This window comes from Kwoniella shandongensis, chromosome 9 (assembly GCF_008629635.2).
Source record: "Kwoniella shandongensis chromosome 9, complete sequence".
Taxonomy (NCBI): domain Eukaryota; kingdom Fungi; phylum Basidiomycota; class Tremellomycetes; order Tremellales; family Cryptococcaceae; genus Kwoniella; species Kwoniella shandongensis.
In genome coordinates, this window is record NC_089295.1 from 1,218,901 (window position 1) to 1,243,906 (window position 25,006).

The 25,006-nt window shown below is 48.6% G+C and overlaps 5 protein-coding genes across 5 annotated transcripts; 3 read left to right on the plus strand and 2 right to left on the minus strand.

Annotated features, from left to right (window-relative positions):
- Positions 1–300: 300 nt before the first annotated feature.
- CI109_105357 (uncharacterized protein) lies at positions 301–1,908 on the minus strand (the record flags this gene model as incomplete). The annotated part of the gene is made up of 5 exons (XM_065967649.1): positions 301–461; positions 545–864; positions 943–1,203; positions 1,266–1,740; positions 1,815–1,908. 5 exons carry the CDS (start codon positions 1,906–1,908, stop codon positions 301–303), a joined length of 1,311 nt encoding a protein of 436 aa, XP_065823721.1.
- A 4,906-nt stretch (positions 1,909–6,814) lies between these two features.
- CI109_105358 (uncharacterized protein) lies at positions 6,815–8,853 on the plus strand (the record flags this gene model as incomplete). Its single annotated transcript, XM_032008062.1, has 7 exons — positions 6,815–6,972; positions 7,043–7,153; positions 7,209–7,370; positions 7,429–7,571; positions 7,643–7,878; positions 7,938–8,565; positions 8,639–8,853. The coding sequence occupies 7 exons, from the start codon at positions 6,815–6,817 to the stop codon at positions 8,851–8,853; spliced, it is 1,653 nt and encodes a 550-aa protein (XP_031857664.1).
- A 790-nt stretch (positions 8,854–9,643) lies between these two features.
- On the plus strand, positions 9,644–16,018 carry CI109_105359 (uncharacterized protein; the record flags this gene model as incomplete). Its single annotated transcript, XM_032008063.1, has 27 exons — positions 9,644–9,748; positions 9,827–9,895; positions 10,007–10,136; positions 10,206–10,818; positions 10,889–11,020; positions 11,073–11,368; positions 11,430–11,596; positions 11,675–11,795; positions 11,857–11,939; positions 12,000–12,087; positions 12,155–12,294; positions 12,357–12,479; positions 12,542–12,684; positions 12,736–12,856; positions 12,915–13,094; positions 13,176–13,307; positions 13,362–13,477; positions 13,544–13,648; positions 13,705–13,756; positions 13,815–14,053; positions 14,127–14,205; positions 14,261–14,349; positions 14,410–14,590; positions 14,663–14,769; positions 14,833–14,977; positions 15,058–15,200; positions 15,319–16,018. The coding sequence occupies 27 exons, from the start codon at positions 9,644–9,646 to the stop codon at positions 16,016–16,018; spliced, it is 4,599 nt and encodes a 1,532-aa protein (XP_031857665.1).
- Positions 16,019–19,949: 3,931 nt separating this feature from the next.
- On the plus strand, positions 19,950–21,272 carry CI109_105360 (uncharacterized protein; the record flags this gene model as incomplete). The annotated part of the gene is made up of 3 exons (XM_032008064.1): positions 19,950–20,178; positions 20,587–20,868; positions 21,220–21,272. 3 exons carry the CDS (start codon positions 19,950–19,952, stop codon positions 21,270–21,272), a joined length of 564 nt encoding a protein of 187 aa, XP_031857666.1.
- A 270-nt stretch (positions 21,273–21,542) lies between these two features.
- Positions 21,543–24,572, minus strand: CI109_105361 (uncharacterized protein; the record flags this gene model as incomplete). The annotated part of the gene is made up of 16 exons (XM_065967650.1): positions 21,543–21,624; positions 21,705–21,760; positions 21,843–21,896; positions 21,955–22,065; positions 22,142–22,217; positions 22,278–22,399; positions 22,482–22,584; positions 22,653–22,688; positions 22,746–22,768; positions 22,834–22,966; positions 23,036–23,288; positions 23,359–23,622; positions 23,678–23,868; positions 23,933–24,132; positions 24,199–24,449; positions 24,521–24,572. 16 exons carry the CDS (start codon positions 24,570–24,572, stop codon positions 21,543–21,545), a joined length of 2,007 nt encoding a protein of 668 aa, XP_065823722.1.
- Positions 24,573–25,006: the final 434 nt, after the last annotated feature.

Sequence of the window (25,006 nt, forward strand, 5' to 3'; positions counted from 1 at the left end):
TCTCGCAATCTGAACCCAGTACTAGGGAGTGCTGCTTGCTGATCGCTTAGCATTGGGAGACGCTGCGACACATCACATCCTTGCCAAGATTTATTGCATATACCCAGCATTTGTATCCCCATTCCTGCGTACATAATTTCATGACATCTCCTAACTTGTACTCGTACTGTATCCCAAAACCGAACCCATGCAATGATGTTGTGTTGTGTTTGTATGATGTTTAACAAAGATGCTGGTTATTCAAATTCCCCAAACCCCGAATCCCAAATCTCACTTCCCGATGTGATTCTCCGTCCGTTACTACATATCCGTCTGCCCTACCCTTATCCGAAGTTTTTCTAATCGTTTCCGAGGTAGATCGCCATTCCAATATTCTTGAGTGTCATTTGTTGTCGTGGTCAACACCGGCAGACCGAACTGTTCTACGACGAAAGAAGCGGACACCGTCGCGTAGAGCGATGCTACAAATAACAGCCAAATCAAACAACTGATATCAGTATCCACCTCTTCACACATTTATCGTTTGGGGTATGACCCCACTCACCCTCATAAGGATCATTACAGATCGACAGCCCTGCAATGTAACCACCCAAGAAACTATTCCCTGCCCCTGTGACATCCTTCACTCGATCCGAATCGACCTCGTCAAAATACGCTGGACACCATTTCAATCCGCCCGCTTTGGTACCCACACAAGCACCCAATCGTCCACATCGAACGACGACGATACCGTTATCGTCTTGACCGATGCCGACTTGGAACAAGATGTGAGTGATGATTCGTTCGACGGTCGGTCGTAGATCCGGATCTGTCATTGACATCGTCGGGATGGAGTAGAACGAAAATAATTCTTCATGATTTGGTCTGCGCAAAGCAACACACAATCGAAATTTGGTTAGCTATGCCGGACGGTCACATTGTGGTGAATGGGTGGACACTCACGACAAGACTTCGATACCAGGTAATATTTGTTCCACCCATCGTTTCTGACCGGGATGACAAGAAGGCGGTGTCGGCTCGAACACGATCTTGGGCCGCCAAGATGATTCTCTGGATTCATTTAGAATGGCAAGTTCCGCTTGTAGTTTGGCTACATCCTCTGGCGAATAAGGGGGACTGATGTGCAGATACTCGGCGTTGTACAGTGGCGACTCGGCTAATTGCGAAATCGTTCGATACGGAGCTCGAACAATCTGTTGAAAGCTTTTGGTACGTAACAATCAACGATGTGCTCCAATTCGTTTGTCAAGAATACGATGACTTACAATCGCACATCGCCTTCGTATCGTATTCTCGCTCTGGTCATCCGTGTCCCCTTCCCTCGATTCCACACCCACATATCCTCGCCTAAACTCGCAAGTTTATTCTCGACACCTGCAGGCAGATCATTCACTTCCGCTGATCGATCGACGAGTGTTTTCAACTTGGCAGATGGCAGCCACAATCTAGCGCCCACCAGCGCGTAAAGAGCGCCCCCACCCAACATCTCGTAAACGTCCTTCGCGTTGGGTATCGGAGAGTCATCCCCGAAACTCAACTGCGGAGTGGATAGACGAGATCCGTTCAATTTCGGCGAAGACGGTGATAATAAATGGGGAATAGGAGAAAATATATTTTGAGAATGTGAAAGAGGAGTACGTGGATCAGAGTCTGAACGGACAGTCGGCGTAGGCGGCGGTGTTGGTATACCGTCAAGTACCGGACGAGGAGGGCAGTCGAATGCGTCGATCAGTACGGTGCCTACAAGCCCACAATATTAAACCGTCAGCGTCTGACTTGACGTGGAGATACTTCGATGTCGTGGCGACACTCACCAATAGACGCGAGCACAGGAGGGGATGATATCTGCGGACGGGAAGGACCAGCTTGAGAGCTGGCACCCTCGACAGGTGAAATGTATGGGCTCATCTGTAGCGATAAGGGCGTGGGCGAAAGCGTTGAAAGTGATTGGGGCGTTAAATACAATGCCACCGTTTGTGGTGAGCCGACTATAAACGATAGTACACGAAATGGGAAGGCGACGACCTAGTTCTTCGGCGATACATCTATCAAAACCGATCTCGATGTTTATCGGCCGTAAATAAGCAAGCAGCAACAGCAGAGTCGGACCCGCCAGATGAAGTTACGAGAGAGGTTCGATGTTCGCTTAGCCTCACAAGATTAGTATAACAATGATGAATGCTATCGTATCGTATTCCAAGTGAGGAACGCAACACGATTTCACCTTCGAGGCAAGTAACGTAAAACGTCGAAGTCGAGGAAAGGGGCGTAAATCAAGGGATCTTCTTGGGATCAAAGGAGGAGCAAGTGATCGGCGTAATGACCTTGTTTATTGCGCCCGAGAAAATACCAACTAGATCGGGTTCGGACTTGAGGACTTTCGTGTGTTGATTCGTATACAGGACTTTTGAGAGTCCCTTTCGGCGCGCCAAAGATAGTCTCCCTCCTGAGAGTAGGACGGGCGGCGGTGGGCGTGCGGAGAGACAACGTCGTCCCTCGGGGCGGCTTTCACCGACTTTCTGAACGCTCGGACGATTCTTACACACACCGAAACACCAATAGATGGACTGTGCGTTGTACCGAATATGAATTGTTCCTGATGCCAAGGGATGTCTCGTGTGTAGATTGAACGGTGGAGCCCAGTATCGTAGTGATCGCAGGTGCTGATGTGATCCGTGTCGTTTCGCAATGCACTCGATGGCGTCAGCTATTGAAAGCTTCGACGTTGTGCTCGTTTGGTCGATTGGAAAGACAAAGATTCTCCTTGAAGGAACGTTGATTCCTCTTCAAGTTGTCGGTATTTTGAGTAAGAAGAGATCACAATTCGAAATTGAGATCGACTCTTCCGTTCTTTCGTACGGTCGTTCGTTTCGTTTTCGTCAGGAATGTCACTTCGGTACAAATCGTTCGTAGGTAGTTTCGCCAAGTGGAGAAAGCCACTAAAACGGTTACAAGTACGTTGTTTCGTGCCACCACTCGTACCTTACTTTTGAGTTATCCGGTATCGGTGCTCGGTGGGTCGAACGAGTAAGATTGGTACAGGGTTACACTGGTAAAGTTCAGGACAAAGACAGGACAGGAGATCGGACTCCGTCCAACTACAACGGTTGCCAATCACAATCACTGATTGGGAGCTTTCGGAGAGCTAGAGTTTCGGGTTTGAGTTTGTAACCAAAACAGCCGATATATTTTGAATGCCGGGGATTAAAGAAAAGCTCGCTCCTAGAGAAGGAGGAAGGATATGGGAGAAGGAGGTGATTATGTCCAGCTGGAATTGAAACCAATTTGTTACAAGGGGTAGCCAGGGACCGAATGAGCAGCCGCCCTCATGTACAGACAGGTGGTGGGCCAAGAAAAGGGGGTATCGTAATGCGTTTTAAGATACGATTGGTGATGAGATGAGATGATGAGATGTGATGCGTGGTGGTGGTGGTGGTCGATTCCGAATTATTGTCGTTATTATTATTGATTATTTTTGTGAATGAGATTATAGCCGAAAAAAAGGTCCCGTGTCCCGACAATCACCCTCCCAAGTCTAACCCGCGCCAATCCTAAACTAAAAGCGTTAAACCAGAGCATGACTGCAACTGCACACTTCAATTCGTGATCACTTACTGTATGCACAAGCACCTGTGTGAAGGTAACGCAATTCCAAACCTTACCTTGATCTGGAGCCAAAGGCGGGCGGCTTTCGGTCAGACCGGAGAAGAGTTAAGCGAAAAGGAACACCCAGAAAACCTCGTACAGTGGGAGTGGGACAGACAGCTGATCGGGTTTGATTTTGCACTTCGGGTTTGATGATGATCTTCGTGTACATCTTTTCCTGAATGCACGCCAACTCCGAAAAATATGGCTGTCCTACTTCCACTTCTGCCTCAACTCCATCGGAAAGGGAAGAGAATAGACGCCGGGTCTATGCATAGGCTCTGGTCACGTTGTCGAATCGGATTACTAGTTAGCCGATTGGACGATCAACGCTGATGATGGTAGGAATGGCTGCTCGGTGGCCGAGATACTGAAAGGGGCTCTTGTTCGCTAATGCAAGATCTCAGTCGTCGGACGAATGCATTACGATGACGAGGTGAACTCCGACTGATTACTTGTCGTTAATTGATCGCTAGACCAGGGTGCACACATGAGCGGGAGGCTCATACCTTCACACACCAGATTCGTATCTGAAGTTTAGTGCTCGTAGCGTGACATTACTCTCTAGTTGCAACCCTGGTACGGACTACCAGATCGCGAATAAGATCATGGTGACAAGGTAACGAGAAGGTTCGTGTTACTGTCGGATATATACGAGGTGCAGAATCGAAGTCCGATATTGACATCCGAAAAATTGATGCAGGTGAAAGCGTTGAAGGCAGCAACGAAATGTGTGCACTGCGATAGTCGAACGTGCAAACGGACAGCGTGATAGGCACGAGCACGATAACGCGATGCGTAACCCAATTACCTAAAGTCTACCCACACATAAGTTACGACGACACATTCAGGCTTATTTCATAGTCCTAAACAGTCAGCACGAGGAGTGACTCGACAGGGGGTTGTCGCAAGCACAACGTGATAACCATATGGCGAGAACGATGGGCGGCGTTCACGATCATTTAGGTTGTTGCGGCACAATGATATGCTGCTACAGGTCTTACAGGGCGGGGGTGAGGCTGAGGGCGAGGGCGGAAAGTACCTCCGTGCCGTTTCATATACGACTACATTTAGTTACGGTGAGGTCCCTCTGTTTCCAAACGCTCATGTTCTTCCCCATCATCTCCAGAAACAGGAGCAAGAAGGAGAGAAGAACCATGAACGAACGAATGGTCCAAAACGGAAGATGTATGGGACATGCGAGACACGACTCAGAATAACCTTGTATATGAAACATGGAGAAGAAGTAGAAAGAGTCTTCATGCGGTACATCTAACACAAAGAACAAAGAGCACAAGTGTTTCCCTTGGATAGCTATATGCAAGGTCTGTTGGATTTACTGTAAACGGTGTATTGGCTTTACAGCTTAGTACCGTTCCTCGATCGGTAAGGGCCGATCGGGACCCTATTGTACGCTAAAAAGGTTAAATTTTGACTCTTAAACACCCTAGTCCCATGATTCGTCGTGCTCTCTAGTGCTTTCGCGCGCACCACTGACTTGTGATGAATCGAAGGTAACAGATCCCACGTACGTCTCGCACGGGGAACATTAGGACTCTACAACTCATCCCAGGGAAAGACCGTGAGATAACTGGAGTTGAGCTTACCCCACGCCCACAATAGCAGAACTGCGGAGAGTCAGAACCCCCACTTCTGAGAACAATAGGTTTTTTTTTGGATTTTTGTTCCTCTTGGTGGATACTCTGTAGCATTTTCTCACACGCTCAATCTGGTTTATGACAAGACAATTAACGGAAGTGGTCCGCTGTCGCCACGCAACAGTCAACGACTGGTATATAACATCACGACCAACTTTGTCGACCAACGACGCATGGATCTCTTTCCAAACAAGACGATACATACATACATACACACACACATCTTTAGTCCGTCCTAATTATCGGCGCACAGTTGCTCGGGAACAAAACCGGAACCCTGGTATAGCGCCTCCACCACCCTCGATTCTCAATTTAGACTACGATCAATATTTCAGACTTTAGTCTAAGTGAGTTGACAACCACCATCCCCTTGCATTACGAGACGAGACGAGACGAGTCGACACCCCCTTCCTCCGTCTCCATCCCATTCCATGCATGCATGCTGAAGGGATATCTACTTGTGCCGCAGACAGGCACCACCGCCCGCCCTGTAATATAGCGCTAAGTGTTGCGCTTGGACCCAAATATCTGGTTGTCAGGGGTATTCCTTTGATACTAGTCATCAGTCCATCTTCCTGCCTGCTCAACAACAGACACTTGCGAGCGAAATCGAAATCGATCGCGACGAGAAACTCTTTAGTTCGGCCGTTTATCCGTCCCGTTTCAGAGTCGACACGACAAAATCAAAAGCGCCATCGTTGGGAGAAGAGCTTGGTTCGTTCCTTCCTCCCATCAAGCCATTCACACCCAGTTTCATTGCGTTCTGTCCAAGCACGCATCGCACTCGAGAGTTTGGACCTGCTTTCGACTTGACGACAAACTTGTGAGCTTGGAGTCAAGGAGTGAAAATAGAATCGGACCTAGAGGAGTATTGGAGGTGAGTGATCCATGTCCTATCTCTTCCGCCTCGGTCCGTCGCAATGCCTGCGCTCCACTGGTGATAGTGATGTTGTGGGTCTGTGCGCGTACCTTTCCCATGGCCCAGAACACCACCACCACCAACACAGACTTCCATGTGTGTCAGTCGGTGATCAGTGCATTTCACTACTTGCGCCCCTCCCGCATGTGGGACCTTTTCGTCGAGAGGTGATGGGCAATATTGCCTCTCCTCTGTCCCTCTTCATCCCCGTTCCCCCATCTCACCGAATGTCAATCATCACTCACTCCTTGACGACCTGGACGAATGTCTACGCAGTCATTTGTTGGAGCAACGGAAGGGTATATATACCTTTGATCAACATGGCAATTCTCCTAGCGTCTCCCCATCCTCGTCGTTTATTGCTTCTTATCCTTTAACTTCTGTTTATTTCTGTCTCTACGTGCCTGGTGCCGGTAGTAGCACAGAAAGCGAATAGCGATCCGAGATCAGCCCGCATCACATGCTGACTTGCATTCGCCCATCACCATCGTAATCGTCATCACACTAGCTTCACACGACATATAAAGAGCATTCGACTTGATCCCCCATCTCTCCCCCCTTTCCTCGACAGTCTCATTCAACTTGATTCGAAATGTCCAGCAGATTCTCTTTTACAAAGCCGGAACCGAGAAAGTGGTTCACGAGGGAGTATTGGTACCTCGACACTCCTCCTGCATCTTATGCGACCCACGATGGGTGGAGTAACGCGGATGTCGATGTCGTCCCTGTCGAGCAACGGAACTGGCGAGCGTAAGTATTCTTATAACAGTCTTCGGCACAAACAACAAGTATCGCTGAATTACTCTGTCGGTCCTTTCAGCATCAACTACCTTTTCCTTTGGTTGGCTGATGGAGCCAACGTCGGTACCATGCAACAAGCTGGTTCTATCGTTGCCCTGGGCCTGAGCTGGCGAGAGGCTTCAGCCGCCATGTGAGTGATCCACCCCTGTATTCCTGCTTCCATTCGCTGACATCGGTTCTCACAGCGCCATTGGAAACATCATCATCGCTGCTGCTGTTACGTTGAACGGTGTGGTCGGTTCTCGCCACCACATCCCCTTCTCCGTCGCCTCCCGAGCGTCACTAGGATTCTACTTCTCCTACTTTGCCGTCTTCTCTCGTCTCGTCTTGGGTATGCTTTACTTTGGGTGAGTCGATGATTAGCTTTTGAGTCGATGCTGGCAGCACTGACGCCAACGGTGGCAGTATCAACACATATATCGGTGCTTCGTGTACGCTCATCTGCCTGAGAGCCATCTGGCCGCAACTGGCTCATCTGCACAACACCATCCCTGCTTCGCAAGGAGTTACCAGTGACAAGATGATTGCCTACTTTGTTTTCTGGACCAGTGTGTGATATTCCTGGTTGTCTCTGCATTTGTTTTCTAGGCATTGCTGACAATAAATTCATCCTTCACAGTCCAATTCCCCCTGGTCCTGATTCCTCCTCGAAAAATGCGATGGCTCTTCTTTATCAAGTCCGTGCTTGCCGTTATCGCTGCCTTTGCTACTCTTGGCTGGGCGGTCCGTGAGGCTGGTGGCGCTGGTCCCGTCTTCCAGAGACACTCTACCTTGACCGGTGCGAAGAGATCATGGGCTTGGGTCGCTGGTATCAACGTTGCCATTAGCGGTAAAACTACCCTTGCTCTCAACATTGTAAGTGTTGTGTGGCGAACATGAAACGCTTCGAGTTGGGCTGATCAAAACACCCGCAGCCCGATTTGACTCGATACGCTCACCGAACTTCGGATGCCTACTGGCAGATGTTGTTCATCCCGATTGTGTACTTTGTCTTCTCCTTCATCGGTATTGTCATCGCATCTGCCGGTCAAGCCATCTACGGAACCCTTTACTGGGATCCCACTGCCATCATTGGTCTTTGGACTAACCGAGCTGGCGCATTTTTCGTCGCCTTTGCATTCGCCCTCGCCACTCTCGGTACCAACATCTCTACGAACTCCATCGCCTCTTCTAACGATTTCGCCTTCTTGGCTCCAAAATGGCTGAACATCAAACGAGGTGCTTTCTTGACCGCCATCATCGGTGGTTGGGCAACAGCACCGTGGAAGATACAGAAGAGCGCCACTTCTCTCACCACTTTCCTGAGCGGTTACATCATTGTCCTCGCTCCTATCGTCGCCATCATGATCTCCGATTACTGGATCGTCAGAAGGACGAAGCTGCACGTACCCATGTTGTACCAAAACGAGGGTATCTACAAGTACACCTTTGGTGTTAACTGGCGAGCGGCTCTCACACTTCTCATCGTTGTGCCAATCAACCTTCCGGGCTTGATCCATGCCATCAATGGCAAAGTTGACATCGGAAACTACCAGTACTTCTGTGAGTTGGTCGCCTTTGGAAGTACAATACAGCATATCCCGTTCCTCTGCTGACCTCTTGCTCTCACCTACAGACAAAGCATCATGGCTCACATCAACCTTCATCGCTGCGTTCATCTACCTCACAATCTGCTTCTTCTTCCCACCGACATCCACGCTTGTCGACTCCACCGTCGAGAGTCTTGATGACGACCTCGTTCTTAACGATGCTCACGGATGGGAGAAGGACAAAGAGGGAGAGACGAGTGATCGTCACTCAACATATCCTCTCGTCTCAGACCGCGTCTAGTTGAAAGACAGATAATGATAGATGGGATTTTTTGTTTTTTGTTTATACAATGTTCATGGAGGTAGACAAGGAGTGTATCATATCGGAAGGAAAAGGAAAAGGATATGTTGGATAACGTTTACGATGGGTCAATGAGTTTACGGAATGGAAGGATAAACCAAGGAGAACTAATGAACGGCGACTTGTCGGTGAGGTAGTGTAGTGTTCTTTTTTTCTGTTTTTACATGGTTTTTATGGATTTTTACTAGTTTTATACTTCGCGAGGTCAGGCAAGCTCCCATTGATCAATCTAATCTCAGCGTACATGATCGTGTGATGCCTCACATAAAGGAGCATATCGTATCCGCTCACCACAAGAAATCACCGTGATGTCCAGCGCCGCCAGTGACCAGAGCGCTTAATTGATTCCGTCGTCGTCGCCCGTTATGTTATGGCCCCGCATCCTTTCACCCAACCATTAATCCACCGACTGCGCCTCTGTTTGCCCAAGTCCACATATTTACTTCACTTCACTTCCTTGTTTATACACACATCGTACACGTAGGCGAGACGGAGCTGTGAGGTGGAGCTATACAGCCTGATCTCGAAACTTTCCTGCTCGGTCAGCACGCACCGAACGACCATTCCTTCGCACTACAATACGTCGGACGTTATTGCGCGCTTCTTCCACCAATACGACGGGAATCAAAACAACAACACGGCAGCTCATGATATATTTTCCTCCTCCCTAAGCCGCTTGGCGAAGGTCTTTCACTGTATCACACACCACTGAGGGAGATATCGTATCAAGATGAGTAGTTATAGCTCAAGACCGTCTTTTGTACAAAGACCGAGTATGGATAGCTTCCTCGGTCCTGGTGGAGATGATGGCGTGGTCATTGAAGAGGGAGAGACGGTGAGTTGGCCATAAGTCATCCCAAACTAGCTCAATGGTGTGGGACAAGTGGTTGATTAGCTTTGATGTCCTGATCAGGTTGAGAGTATCGAAAACAAGCTTGCTATTGAGAGGAGAGTACAATATGGAGCAGAGAAGATGTTAGATGTAAGTGCGATCACGAGGCCCAACTCTTCGTATAAGGTATTCCCAAGAGGTGGTGTGCGTGAGTAAGTGCTGATGTTTGTTCTCGCTCGCTCGATCTGTCCATTCCGATAGGTCATCGAGAAGAAGACGGGAGATCAAGAGAGTAGTGAGCAGGACAAGGTCAAAGCGAACATTACGGCGCAGTTGGAAGCTGCGAATGAACATATCAAGACATTGGAGGCCAAGCTTGAGAAGCTAAGAGGTAGGTACCAGCATAGCCTAACCACTGTTGCTCCAGCTGACTCAATGCCGATGTTGCTCGTGTGCGCAGGTACACCTCAACGAGCTCGCCGACGACCCCAACATCGACTTAACGGATATGCCTCCAATTCGTCCCTCGTTCAACCCCTCTCCTCATCCATGTCCTCCTCCACCCTCCTATCTAACACCACCCGACCTCGAGTACCTCGCCAACATTCCAGTGTGACACCTGAACGAGAAGCTGAGAGCTATTCTCTACAAGGTACACCCTCTCGTAATGGTGGTTTGGACAGCATCGCCAGCGGGAGTGGTAGTAGTGCTAGTGCTAGCGGTGGAAATCGAAGGCGATCCAGATCTGCCGGCGAAGACAGCTTTGATTACATCGCTGGTCGAGGAGGATTAGAAGGAGGTATCTCACGGATGGGTTTCAATACAGGGATGGTATCATCTCCTATCAAAGGCTCAACCTTCGAAGATGAGAATATATCAGCCATGCTTGAAACGGCTGGCATGATCTTGAGACGCTTGAGAGATCTGGGAAGAGGCAAAGGGAAAGAGAAGGAAGGGGAAGGGGAAGATGAGAGGATAGATGGACCTTGTGAATCGTTGAACAAGCTGGGAGAGATGTTGAAACAGTCCGAAGGGGTCAGAGCGAATCTGGACGTGGACGAAGTACTCGAAGGGTGAGTTTATACAAATCTCTGGGTGACTGGATCACGTCGTACTGACTTTGTCTTGGACAAACTTATCTAGGGTTTTGCCGTTCCTGGGTGACTCGTCCACACCTCGACGAAGAGCTGCTGGCTATAGGATACTGAGGTATCTTCTGACTCGTCAAACATGGGGGAAGATGCTATCTTCAGGCTTGGAATGGCTCATCATACGGTGAGTGGTCTCCTTCACCGTCTTCCACACAGCCTATCTGACCCCTTTTCAGCACTTTCACGCGAGACGCCAAGGCTGTCCATGAACGAGAACAAGCTCTGCGTCTGATACGATCCGTCATCATTCTTCCCCCACCACCGAAATCACGACCTCCATCATCTCCCATCAAATCACGATCGCAATCCCGACATCGAGTGCAAGAAATGGACTGTGGTAGCGGACCGATGTCCGAGATACTTCAGAACAGAGTGGCATTGACAGATGGTCTGGTGAGGGCTATCGTTAGTGCGGCCGAAAACCCGGACGATGCGATGAGGACGGTGTGCATGGAGACGCTGGTAGAGATTGGTACGTAGTCATTATTGACGAATTTTTCTCGATGTCGTGCTCATCAAAGGTTGGGTGATAGGTATTCTTGACCTGCGGTGTCTGGTAAAATCGAACGCTTTCCGAACGGTACTTCTCACATTCAAAGATGGACCGTCAGAACTAGGTCCAGCTATCACAGGGATGTTACTATATCTGGTGAATCAGCCTTCGACGAGAGAATTGCTCTTACCTGGATCCGATCTCGAAGTGAGTTCCACAAGTCTCGTCGTCTAATATGGAACCCTAAGTAGTATGAACAAACGCTGATGCCTGTGGCGAGGTCAGGCTGTACTAGTCGGCCTTACCGAAGCCTATGGAAAGATACCATCACGCTTCCAGGCTCGACATCTGGAAAATCTACAAAATTGCGTCAAGAACATTGGTATGCTTCTGGCATCTTGGCCAGGTGAGCTCATCTCCCTTTCTTGCTTCGAAAGCGACCCAGCTGATACAAGATGATGCCGCAGGACTACTGTACATGTGCATGGACGAATGTAGGGCGATCAAATCGCTCATTGGTTCGCTACATGTACCGAACATCGATATGAGGGTGGGTGTTTCGCGTTATCTGTTATCACCAGAGGCGGATTGACTGACTCCCTCGAGGTAGGACGCGCTATTGAATCTGTTCTTTGCGGCTTTGCGGATAAAGACGCCAACATATATGAACGCCTTCCTGGATGGGAAGCGGCTGACAGGTGTGTCTCTCGTTTGAACCGCGCTCTGAACGTAACCTACGGATGAACTTACGACGGGCATGTACAGTCTATACAAGAACCCAAGAAGCAGCGACTCAACAGCTTGACGATGGGGTCAACGATGACGAGGAACCAAGGAATCAGACACTGGTCGATCACTATGTCGCTTTGCTATTGTCTATTTTCATCGAATCCGGTCTAATAGAGGTTAGTCTACACCACCATATACTCGCGTGTTCCTGTGTCACTGATAACGCCCCACTGTCTAGGCCTTGATTTCGGTCATTGAGGAAGATAATGGGACTCTCAATCGAAAAGCTACGCTGCTACTTGGGGAGGTGTTGCAAATGGCGAACACCGTACTACCGATGAAATTTGCGGCAGAACTTCAGGTAAGCACACGCTTCTCCTATTCTACCTCTATAGGTGACCAAGGTCTAACGGTCTGTCGTAGTCGTTACCTCGATTATTCTCGGAGGCCACCGATTTCAAGAACCCCGGCGAAAGGATGTCAGCTCTCTCTGCTCTTTCGTCCATCGATAGCTTAAATCGGAATCAGACGAAAGCAGTCAAGCGAGCAGCTAGAGACAAGACAAAGTGAGTCGTTCACAGAAAGATTGCCTGGATGACGCTGACCTTGTGTCGCAGTTCGGCTATGACTCAGCAAGATCCCCTGATACGTGGTCAGCGACAGGTTCAACAGGTCAAGCTTCGTCTAGGTCTGCAAATCGAGGATAAGCAATTCCAGCAGATGATCGTTGATTCAGGGGTCAGTGCCCCATCCGTTTGCGTGTCACAGGCAAATGTTGACTGTCCATTCCTGCTAGCTACTCCTGCATCGAGATCATACCAAGTGGAACTACGAAATCATCACCGATTTAGTGGAAGGACCATTACTGAACCCCAAGCGAATTGATGAAGCTATCAAAGCGACCAAGTTCATGCGCAGGTTGTTCTCGTTCTATCATCCGTATAATAATCGATTTTCAGCTGTGAAACGTACGAGAGTAAGTCCATAGGGCCAACTCCAAAGCTTTCTGCCTTCCCTCTTCAGCGTGGCAACTAGCTGATAGCGGTGATTGAATTAGCCGAATCACAAATGGGTCAGATTAGGGTGTTCGCTACTATCTACGATGCTCAGCAATCCGGAAGGGATCAGGTTCTTGACGGAAGACAAGCTCTTGAGGCAAATGTTGGAGTGCTTCAACGAGCTTGATCAGGTGAGCAATGGACTCGACAAGGTAGCACACACTGGGGACTAACAAATGGGATAGTATGTGGGACATCCTACTGCCCAGCCGATATTCGCTAGAGATCGATTGGAGAATACCCTCACATATGGGTATTTTGAAATGATAGGAACGCTGAGCAAGCATCGCGAGGGGATGAAGTGAGTGGTCCTCGCCACTGTGAGGCGTATCAACGCGAAATGTCACTGATGTTGAATGTGCTACAGACTCCTTGAGAAGTTCAAGTTCTTCACCTCCTTCTACCATTTGAGCGAGCAGAGGAGTAGGGATGATATCATTCGGATCATCATTGAATGCTTCGATTACACACTGTGAGCGACCATCGACCATTGACTTCTTCAAGAATACCTCGCTGATAGGACTACAGGGACGCGCATCCTCGGATCGTGCTTTCCAAAGCTCTCACTTCGAGCTACATGGTGAGCTATCCTCTCAGTCGAGCCTAAATTGACAAGCTAATTCTGTAATTGCGCCTAGGAAACACGACTATTCGCTACTCATCACCTTGGTAGATTGTTGCAAGAACAACCAAATCTGCTGGACTGGGGTCTTCAACTTATGATCACGCAACTATACGACACTGCCATGGAAGTTTGCGATGTGGCGGTCATGTACCTGGAAGAGGCATGTACGGATCCAGAATGTTTGGAGAAGATTGTACAACTTAGGCCGACTTTGGAACACCTTGGAGATATTGGGCATCCACTTTTCATGCGGTGGGTAGCGGATTCCCTAAAATGACTAGTTCACAGGAGTCATGAGCTGACGCATTTTCTGCGCTGATTACAGATTCGTATCGACCAGTGTAGGATTCCGTTATCTTCATCAGGCAGAGTACATCGATCGCGAGCTGGACAGCTGGCTAGCGGTGAGCCCAATCAACCGATGAAAGCGAGAACCCCTAGCTGATGCGATTACTCAAGGATCGCAATATCCTGTATGTGATCGAAGCTGAGACCTTTGTGTCCAAAACGATCCGACCTTGGTCCAGCGATGTGGTAGAGGATTATTGGTGAGTTGCAGAACTGCAATCCACAAAGCAAGGCTGACATAAGGATGCACGTGATTGTAGGCTATACGATGGTCCTGCGCCGACCCATTTCATTGGTGAATTGACCAAGACACCAGAGGGATGTCAGTTGGTCAAAGAACGAGGAATCGTAGCGGAATTTGCGGAAGTTGTGCGATTGCATGGGATGGAAGCGGAGGATCAATCGGTCTTGACCAGTCTCAAGAGTGTTCTATGGGCTTTGGTGAGTATTTGCTTATAGGTTCGCGTCGAAGGTCGACAGGTGGTGGGACTGACGCGTTGATTGTTGACGTAGGGTAATATCGGATCAACAGAAGGTGGTCTACCTTTCCTCGAGGACGAAGAGATCATAGAGGACATCATCGAGATCGCAGAACAATCACCAATCTTAACAATACGAGGGTGAGTTCGACTGTGTCTCATACCAACTGACGTTGCTGATTCAATTGCGTTCCCGTTAATTAGAACATGTTTCTTCGTCATTGGGTTGATCTCTTCCACACGTATGGGCGCCGAGATATTAGAAGAGTTTGGCTGGATAGCAACGCGCACACCGTTAGGACATACAACCGGATTATGTCTACCTAACGATATCTCGAGATTCGTCCGGGTGAGCAACATCAGCCTTGTATCCAATAGGCAGAAGTACCACAAGACATAGCAAGAATACTGACTTGCAATCGGCGACAGATCGAGCCATGGGACATTACAGACTTGCGAGCTAAGCATGTACCGCTACCTAAGCTGTCCGGACTTGAGGGCGAGATCATGACGAGTATCGCGAATTTGTCGAATTACGTCCTGGCAGCTGGTGCGATGAACAACTTGAAAAAGTGGGTTACTGCCTGCCGAGGTTCAAGCAGTAGTAGCTCAGTCTCCCGCTCTCTCAACTGTCTTATGAAGACTGCAGCCTGGTGGTGGAATGTGCTAATCTCACTGCCAACGCTGTAGGATACGCAATCGTCACCCTCGATACTTCTCCTCTATCACACTCTTCCACCGAGCTCTCCTGTCCATCTCTTCAAATCACTATCAAGCCCCTGTTCGACGCTTCATCCTCGACTTGTTCGAAATCAAGTTGGAACCCGAAACTCTTACGCAATTAATAGGCATCGAGGAGCTGGCGTATAGGGAAGACGTAGCGCATCCATTCCCTCGACGTACTTCGAAATCCGGGAAGAAGCTGGAAACCTCGAAATCCTCCGCAGGAATGAATCGACAGAATGGCCCGCATTCGCAGAATGGGGGGAATGAAGGGAGGAGGAAGAGATCGTATTCTTCACCTGTGGATCTAGCGCTCTCAATTGGTGAAGGTGGTGGGGTTGGCGTGAGGAGAGAGAGGGGAACAACGATAAGTGAAGGATTGGGTAATATGAGAAACTCCTATACTAGTGATAGGGAGGAACAGCTGGACGACACGGACCTCGAAGAGGATCCCGAGGAAGACGAAGAGGGATCAAAGAACGGCGGCGTAGAGGATCCAAGATCGATCTCTTCGTCTATCAGTGGTGTTGATGCGAGTACGAGAAGTGGAACGGGACAAGGAAAGAAGAGACCGATGAGTCAGGTGAAGGGATTTGGTGTACCTCAATCTTCGTCATCATCGGTATCGGTATCAGCAGTATCAGCATCAGCATCAGTGGAAGAATAGCATGGTACGGAGTCATTGGTTAGGAGATGGTGTAGCATAGATAACTCATGTACTGTCCTATTTAAGTGCTGCACCTGTTTTGGACGTAGCGCACGTCGAGTCTTGCATGAGAAGAGTTACAGAGGACTCGGTGATCGTCCAACTGAGTACAAGCAACCTTCGTTGAAGTCCACAAACGCTGATAATGAGCAGCTACATTCGACACGAAGACTTATGTGACCATTCAATCCGCAAAGGGGTCAGGTCAGTCATGCGTCCACCTGATTTCAGTGAAATCACACTGTAGGGAAAGACGAATCTATAAAGCGTAATCTGGAGGCCTCAGGCGTGTGAGGATGTTTACACATCTCATCATGGAGAAACACCAGAGATATACAAACTTAATTTTGTCTCCATATCACCACAGTGCTCTGGGTCCTAGTCCCAGACCTAGTACCAGCATGCTGGTTTCATGACTGAACAAAATACAAGCCACAGAATTGATTGGTGCAATCTCAATCTGGTTTCAAACACATATCTGAGCAGTCCAAGGACATGTTATACTGGAGCAGTGGATCAGTCGTTCAGGTCATGACAATTGACTTCTTTGTGACTTTGATTTACATCATTTGACATCATTATACATGTCCCTACTTTACATAGGTCACTCTTTGGTACATTGAAACACCACTGACAAGGTCCTGTGATCTGAGGGGTCACATCATTGTTGTCATTGTCACTATGATGTATCTGATTCAAAATTGTTATAGGAATGAGAGCCACCCACATCCCATGGTCTGTGTTGTTATCATTTCATCATTGGTTGCATCTAGGCAAAGCTCAAATACACATATCTCACAATGACCTTGATACGACCTGTCCTCAGAAGGCCTAGTAGACACCAGAGACAGGATAGACAACAAAGGTTTAAGGCAAGCTTGGATCACAATTGATGGGAGTGAGCCATGAGCTTGAGGATTGGTTGACTACAAGGGAGTTAAGGATCAGCAAATGGGGAAGTGTGTGTTGATGACAGGTAGAAGACAACGTCTAAGATGTTATGGTATGTGCAAGGCTCCAGACGAGACACAGCATGAACAGGCCTTGAACGATGTAACTAGTTTGTAAAGACAAATCGATATTTTTGATCCTTGAGGGAAAAGAACGGATCAGAGTACAAAAGCTAGCGACCTTATATACCTTTTGCTATATCCCGCGAGGGTCCCTCATAACCCTCAGTCCGGAGCACAAAGCCTCAGTGAGGGTTTGTGTCCTGATCTCCTTTGCCTCAATGCCACACAGTGGCTTTGTGTTTTGATCTTCCACAATCCCACAGAGTCAGATTGTGATTTGACTTTGCATTGCACAGTCCCACAGAGTGGACATGTGTTATGGCCTTGTGGCATGACTCAGTCATGACACCTCATGATACAGGATGATGTCGCATGACCTCACAAACTGCATGATGCAACATGACATCATAGGGTGCAGAAACAGCAGCAATTGCGTGTCAGATCATATGGTGTCCTTTATGTCACCAGATGTCATATGATGTCATATGATGTCATAGGGTTCAGCTGTCATACATAGACTGCTAATGGGACAACAAAGGTCTGCCAGCTACAAAGCTATAAGAAGAGCAGATCAGATGGAGGGTTCCACCCAATGTTATCAACAGCACCTATCTTTGACTAGTTAAACCCACCAGCACACTTACATCATACTTCTTTTCGATACACATTCTGTACATACGTTCACACTACACAATGTCGTCAAGTGACATCAGATACACTGTCCGTATGAATCCTGATTTGGTGAGTGGCAAATTGGCTTCTTCTCATCTTCACTTTTGGAGCCATGGAGTTTTGGGGCTCATGTGATTATGACATTTCAGTATTACCCAGAGAGGAGTGTCACACCAGAGTGTAGACGGGTCAATGCACCCGATACTCCAGTTGTTATATTTACCTATCGGACCAGCAGAGGTGACACGATCGATCATTGCAGAATCGGCGAGGAGCAAAGTCCCACTGCGAAATGGAAACTCACAATGGCAGCCACTTCCAGTGAGGGTAAACCCTCCACAATCAGCGGTGAACTTGACATGGACAGATCTGAAGACGATGCAATTCGGAATGTAGAGTCTATATGCTTTGTTCGGCACAATGGTGATGTCACCCCTGGCAGGAGTAGCTTGTCTGAAGCTCTTGAAATCATTGGGCAAAGTAGGCAGTACAGGAGGTATCAAGAGAACATCAGGGAGATCTACCAACACATCAGAAAAGCACATTTGACACAAGCTGAATAAATGGGGGTCTCAAACCTGATTAGACATGGATTGACCTGGCATTATCCGCCCTCTTTGACTGATATTACAATAGTTTGGAGATCTTGTGAGAGCCATGCATGTATATAAGTAGTGTTATAACACATTGCCTAGCCAGTGGCCAATTGTTTTTACCTGAGTCACAAGAATCAGGTTTCTGCTGAACCTTGGATTCTGGCTATATATGCCCAAAAACGCTGGTCTTGGTAGTTGTCATTCATGATAAGTAGGCAGACAGGATGCATATAAATAGACTCAAGTGAGGGTCATCTACCTGCCTTCTGTGTAATGAATCACAGCACGTGTAATCCTACGAGACATGTTCCTGTACCTTTGTTTGTACCTGGCTCTGTCGAGCCATTTGCTTAGTAAGGTGGCAAATATTCTCGGTGGCAAACAAGGTATAAATACCCCACCCCTTCTGTAGTCAGTTGTTAGTATCCCCAGTTATGGATCTCCATTTGAGTCTCACTCATACAGTCACACAGATGGTCACAACCCAACAACTCTTGTCGTCATCACTACCCCTGTCGTCACCGTTGCCACCGTTGGCACTTATACCTGGGTCAATTATACAACAAGCCCGAAAAACTGTCCTTTTCATTGGACACCTCCCGTATCCCTCCGTACAGGGGTGACATTCTGTGATTGTCACTCCAACTGTTCTGTGCTTTTGTGATAGTATTTGCCATGTAATTACAGACAATGCTGCCAGGACTGGAGATCACTTGACTGCCCTATCTCCCCTGGTCAAGCTTGCTGGTGACATCCACAAGTGTCTACTTGCCCTTACAGGACTGTCCAGGTAGTGGTGTAGCATGTATGTTGAACTTCATGGCCTAGTCATTGGCCATCTACATTATCCAAGCTTCATGTCGGTTTGAAAGGTCACGGCAATTGAGATTCTGCTGAACTCCTAACTCTGTCAATATATACCTTAAGAAGCCAGTTTTGGTACTTGTAATTCATGAAATATAGATTTCTTGTCTGATGGACCCAGGAGGAGGGCCGACAGTTGCGCTAGTAATGACATGGGTAATGAAGACACTGAAGGGTGTCTTCCACATGACAACTACCAACACCAACATCCTCGGGCATATATAGCCAGAATTGTGAGTTCAACAGAATCCCAATTATCATGACCTTTTATGGTGCAATGTGAAGCTTGGCTAGCTCAGTTGACCATTGGCTACGCAGTGCATCACTAGAGGGTATCGGGACAGTGACCCACTGCATCATTGTAAAAGTAAAACTCAGATAATGATTCTCAAATGGCAAAACCAACAACCAACCATAGAAGCAGTGGGGAATTTATGCTTGGCTTTCACAGAGATAGGTTTGTTCCATACATCCATTAGCAGAATGGGTGCGACAGCCATGGGATCAGAATTCTGCAACGAGTCCAGGTTCCTCGGTGGAGACGATTGCGGAGATGTATTCACTCTCCATATCCCCTTACTCGGCAATAGCTGCATCAAAATCCGATGTGGCACCTTTGCACTCGCTTGCTATGGTAGTCCGTCGTCTCCTCCAATCCCTCTCCACCTATCTCATCACCGAGTGCTATTCAACAACAACGACACAAGTACATTACTCACTCCTTGACCCAACCCAACAGTCTCCATCATGCTCTCCCTCCGACCGTTATTCCGTACCGCCGCCGCCGCTGGCCCCACACCTCTCGTCGGTACCACCGCTCGAAGAGCGATCCATCTCTCCTCTCCTCGTTTCAACGAGTCCAAATCATCTCAATCCCAATCACCGGTCCCAGCACCTACTCAACCTGGTCAATCGAATTTGGAAGAATATGATTTCGGAGCCATCCCTCAGGCAGAGTTGGTCTCCGGTGCTCCGGGTGAGTGGGGTAGCGAAGTCCGTAGCGCGTAGCGTGCGGACCATCGTCCGAGGAGGGTGACGCTGATGTCTTGTGTTCGCTCTCTCTTTCTCGCTTCGCATTGGTCCTTGTTGATACCCGAATCACATTGTTCCCCTTGGATTTCACTTCTGCATCTCCCCCTCGCATATGTGGTTAAATCGTCTTTCCTCTCTTGCTGCTTCTCCCCCTCTGTCCTGACTCCTATCTTGCTCTCTTGGTCTGATCCTTGCGCCTCGTTCCCGCTATCGCTCTTCCTCGGCCATCACGAATCCCCTTCCAACCTTGCTCTCCCCCGGCTGCTCTTTGATCCCTCCCCCTTCGCCATATCTCTTTATCGGTCCATACGATTGCCCTCGCCCCCTCGCTATCGCTCCGGGACTCGGACAGTCGAACTCTCCCACCGCCCTGTCCGAATCTACCGACCAACCAAAACGACCATGCAATCCGCCAAAGGCAAGACCAAGCGATGGATAATCGACTTTGACGTCCTTCAAGGATCTGGACGATGGGAAAACCCTCTGATGGGCTGGGCGGCAAGTGCCGATTATATGCAAGGAACAAGTTTGTTCTTTAGGAGTAAAGAGGAGGCGGTGGGATTCGCAGAGAAGCAGGGTTGGAGGTATAAGGTCGACGAACCGAAGAAGGTCATCGTCCCTCCGAAGAATTATGGTGAGTCATGTCGTATCGTATTACGTGGACTTGTTGGTTGGTAGTTTGAGTGTTCTGGGGGCGGTGTGTGGTGCGCTGCGCTGCGGTGTTAGCGCTTGACGAGGGAGAAGATATGTTTAGGATGAGGGAGAATTCTCGATTCCTCAGTGCTTAGTGTGATTGACTGCCCGAGCTGAAGGAGAGAGTGCATGAGGAACGTCAAGCGGGTGATCTGGTTCGAGAGGGCTAGAGATACCTCGGGCTGGGTTCTGTCAAATAGTCACCAAATCACAATGTTGCTCGAGATTCGCGCACACCCTGTCTTATACCTATCACTATGACCTGGGCGCTGACACCCTCGTGCCCCTGCAGCCAACAACTACGTCCACGTCCCGGGCAAGCTCAGAATTCATCACACCAAGTAGACAACCCTTTGAGACATATGCAATGGGTCTTGCTTTGACAAAATATCTCGCTCAGCGCAATTCCAGTCACAATCAATTCCATCCGATGCTGCATTCTATTTTTAATATCTATTCCTTTACTCAACTGATATCTACCAAGATTTAATTTTGGGTCAACTCATGACAAGTTCCGACCAGCTGTTGGCACGTCATCCTGTTTCGTCCTTCTATGCCTCATTGCTCAGCAACGGCACCGTCACCAGGTCGATTTCACCTTCACTAAATTTCCACCTATTGATCCTGGGCGGGCAGACCTTTTGCTTGCTCTTTGGTTTCCGCTTCACTGATATCCTGCTTCTTGTATTTCCCCTCCCTGTTCAATTCGGCTGTCAGTACTGCACTGCACCCCATTCTATACGTTTCATACACAAATAGTGAATCGGTGTCACTCACTGTACTTCTTTACCGATCCTTAGCAAGACTTTGGCAGCATATTCGAAGTCGGACAACTGTACACAGACACACAGACACACACAAAGCCGAGTCAGCTGAGTGTCCTTCCGGCACTGTAGGAGTAGATAAACAGCTCACGTCGTTCCATACTTGTGCCGAGAACCTGGCCCACCATTTCCCATCGTGTCGGAACTAAATCGGATCTCAGTACCCAGTCCATTCGAATGCTCGACTCGCTCGTTTGACTCACAGCAGCGATGAAAGTGTTAGCTTTGAATAGCTCGTCATCGATGTATCTCTGTTGTAAGAGTTGTTCGGGAACATCCTTTGGCGATGACGCATATGGAATCTCGACGTTGCACTTTGGGACAAACGAAGATCGTATCAGTATCGCAGGTGTACTGACACCGGTGTACTCGAGACGTGCTGCTACTCACCATCGAAGCGGTCAATTCTCCATCGGAGTTCTCCATGATCTGAGTTCCCCAGATCTTCCTGACCCTCTTCGCACCCCTATCCACGGATACGAATTGTCAGCATGCTTATAGTGGTATTTGATCCGGGCCAACTCACTCTACGGCGAGAGTATGCGTGTAGTTCATGATCCTGTCTTCACCACCGATCGATCGCCTGAATTCGAGGGCTTTGATAACGGAGAAGTAAGGGGCCCAGTCGACGGTACCGGTCCAAGTGTACTATCAAATGCAATCACGTCAGCATTCAGCAAACGCATCAAAAAACACCTTGACAGGCGTATGCAGCAGACAGATTACATACCTGTGAAGCCCATTCCCACTTTCGGTTTGCGCCAGGAGTAGGGTAACGAGTCGATTCGTAACCCGCAGAGGTTGGGAAAGTGCTCCTGATGAGGTGTTGATTCCTACGTCGAAGGAGTGTGTCAGTACATACACAGGGGAAGGCAGAACGGGGATTAGGCCAACTACACACCTGGTTGGAACGTAAAGGACAGCTCCTCCTCGGTGACTGTGTATCAAGCAGATCAGCATCATAACCGCTGCTCATATAATATGTCTCACGCACCTCAGCAACCACTTGTGACAGTTCTGACACATTCATCTGTCAGCCAGGGGCAATCGACCGATTCGATGTTGAGTTGTCAAGCACTCACAGATACCCAGAAATCGGGGTCCGCCTTCTTCACATCGGTCTTGATCTGACCTATAGCGTGGGCGGCATCGACGACGCTGATAACGCCGTACTTCTTACAAGTGCCCACGATCGCCTCCCAAGGGAATATGACACTGTACACGATTTGTCTTCAGCACGCGCCCTTCGCCTGGCCAGACATCAAGTCAGAAACTACGACTCACCCTGGGTTACTTGCGATCGCATCCACAAGGACCAATTTTACTCGCTCATCCGGTTTCTTTCCTGTCGCTTTGCTTTGACCGGTGTAATTTGGACCCGCGACCTCGTTGTATTTGCCAAGCAGGTCGTCGGTGGCCTGTACGATAGAGGCGTGCGAAGTTGGGAAGTTGACGTTGATGGTTTCAACTCTGATATTGGGATGAGTGTCGGCGAGGTATTTGAGTGTCTGGGCCACAGCACCGTATGTAGTGGCATCTATTCCAATTCCAAATCCTCCGCTGTAAGCGTGAGAATCCCGTAGAAGTGAAACCGAAGGCCAACGTACAGTTAATGATAATGTCGCCATCGTTCCATTCCAAGTTCGTTACGACATTGTTGACACCGTGAGTAGTATTTGGCACGATTACAACCTCATCCTTGACAGCACCGATGAGGGCTGCCGTCTCTTCTCGGACTTGATCAAGAAGAGCGAAATATGTTCGACGCATAAACAGATCTGGGTTCCCCTCGATCTGGTCGCTTAATTCGCGCATGTATTCGATAACGGGTCGGGGAGGTGATCCATAAGAGCCGTGGTTGAGATTGACATCTGTGCAAACGATTAGTATCAGTCGAATTGCGTTGTAACGGGATGGATCACTCACAACCATTAAATTTCCAGTACTTCAACATGTCGTGACCGAACTCTGGGGAACCCTCGACAGTTTTCCCCTCAATCTTTGACTCGTCCCCGTCCGAATCCTCTGACGAGCCACGGTGTCGCTCCACGTCGGTAAACCAATCTGAAGGAAGATCTTTCCACAAAGAGGATTTGGCCTTAATGAACTCCTCGAACCTGGAGAAAGAGAGATAGATATAAGCGTTTGTAACGGATAGATACAGACTGCCCAATCACTCACCCCCAGATACCCGGCTCAAGTCTCTCGAGTGGATCACTCCAGACGTATGCCCAAGCGTCGGTCGTATCCCCTTCTTGAACACCATTCTCCTTGTCAAGCGCAGCAGCTCGAGCTGTAGGGTTCGCCAACACTTCTGGCAGCTTTTTGATAGGCGATTGATCGCCCAACGCTCGAACAGGGAGTTGAACCCTCTTATATTCCTATTTGATTAGAAGCCGATGTATCAGTCACTTGTTCAAGTCCGAAAGTGAGGGAATACAGACTACCGTTCCTTCGAACAAGTCAAGAGCAGTAACGTCGGCGTAGTTCAGTCCTCTGACTAATGTTCCTCGGGTATTCCCATCGATCTCGTTGTTCGCCAAGAGCTTTGTCTCGACGATAGCGGGGTATGTCTCGCCCTTCACACGGTGTCGAGTGAAGTTTGGAAGGATGGCATCCTGGAATGTGAGACTGTCGCCCTTGTGTCCGAGGACTCGCTGGAGAATGACGGGGACAGCGAGGGTACCGTAGAAGAAGACTGTCAAGCTCGAAGAATTAGTCAAGGCTGAAGACACGTTCTGCAGGGGAGGAGACAATCATGCGACTTACAGTCATACGACTGTTCTTTGGAAGCAACGATGGTGTCTGATTTGGTAGACATGGCTTTTTATGGTTGTCGGTCTATCGGGCTAAATCAAGATAGAAGCGAAGGGAGGCGAATTGATGGACGGGAAAGGGGAAGAGCCTATATACACAGGACGGCAGGCTTCTATATACACGCCGATCTGATCAATGAGCAAGAAAGCAAACTATCTGACGTCGACTCAATCAGCGATAATAACAGCCAGAGGTAGTGAGAGATGAGGTCGAGTCGATACCAAGTGTGCTTCCTTGTGCTTCGGCTTATCTTGTTACTAACTAGCATATCCCATCTCCCATCTCGCGGATTCTCCGGACTCGGGTTTCCCCGCGGGGATAAATCCGACATCAGCTCTACATAACAGTTTTCGGTGAATTCTTGTGGGCAGTGGAATTTCCAGAAATCCAGTAGTGATGAAGAAATCACGGGTGACGCGTGTATTTTGTGATTTCTGA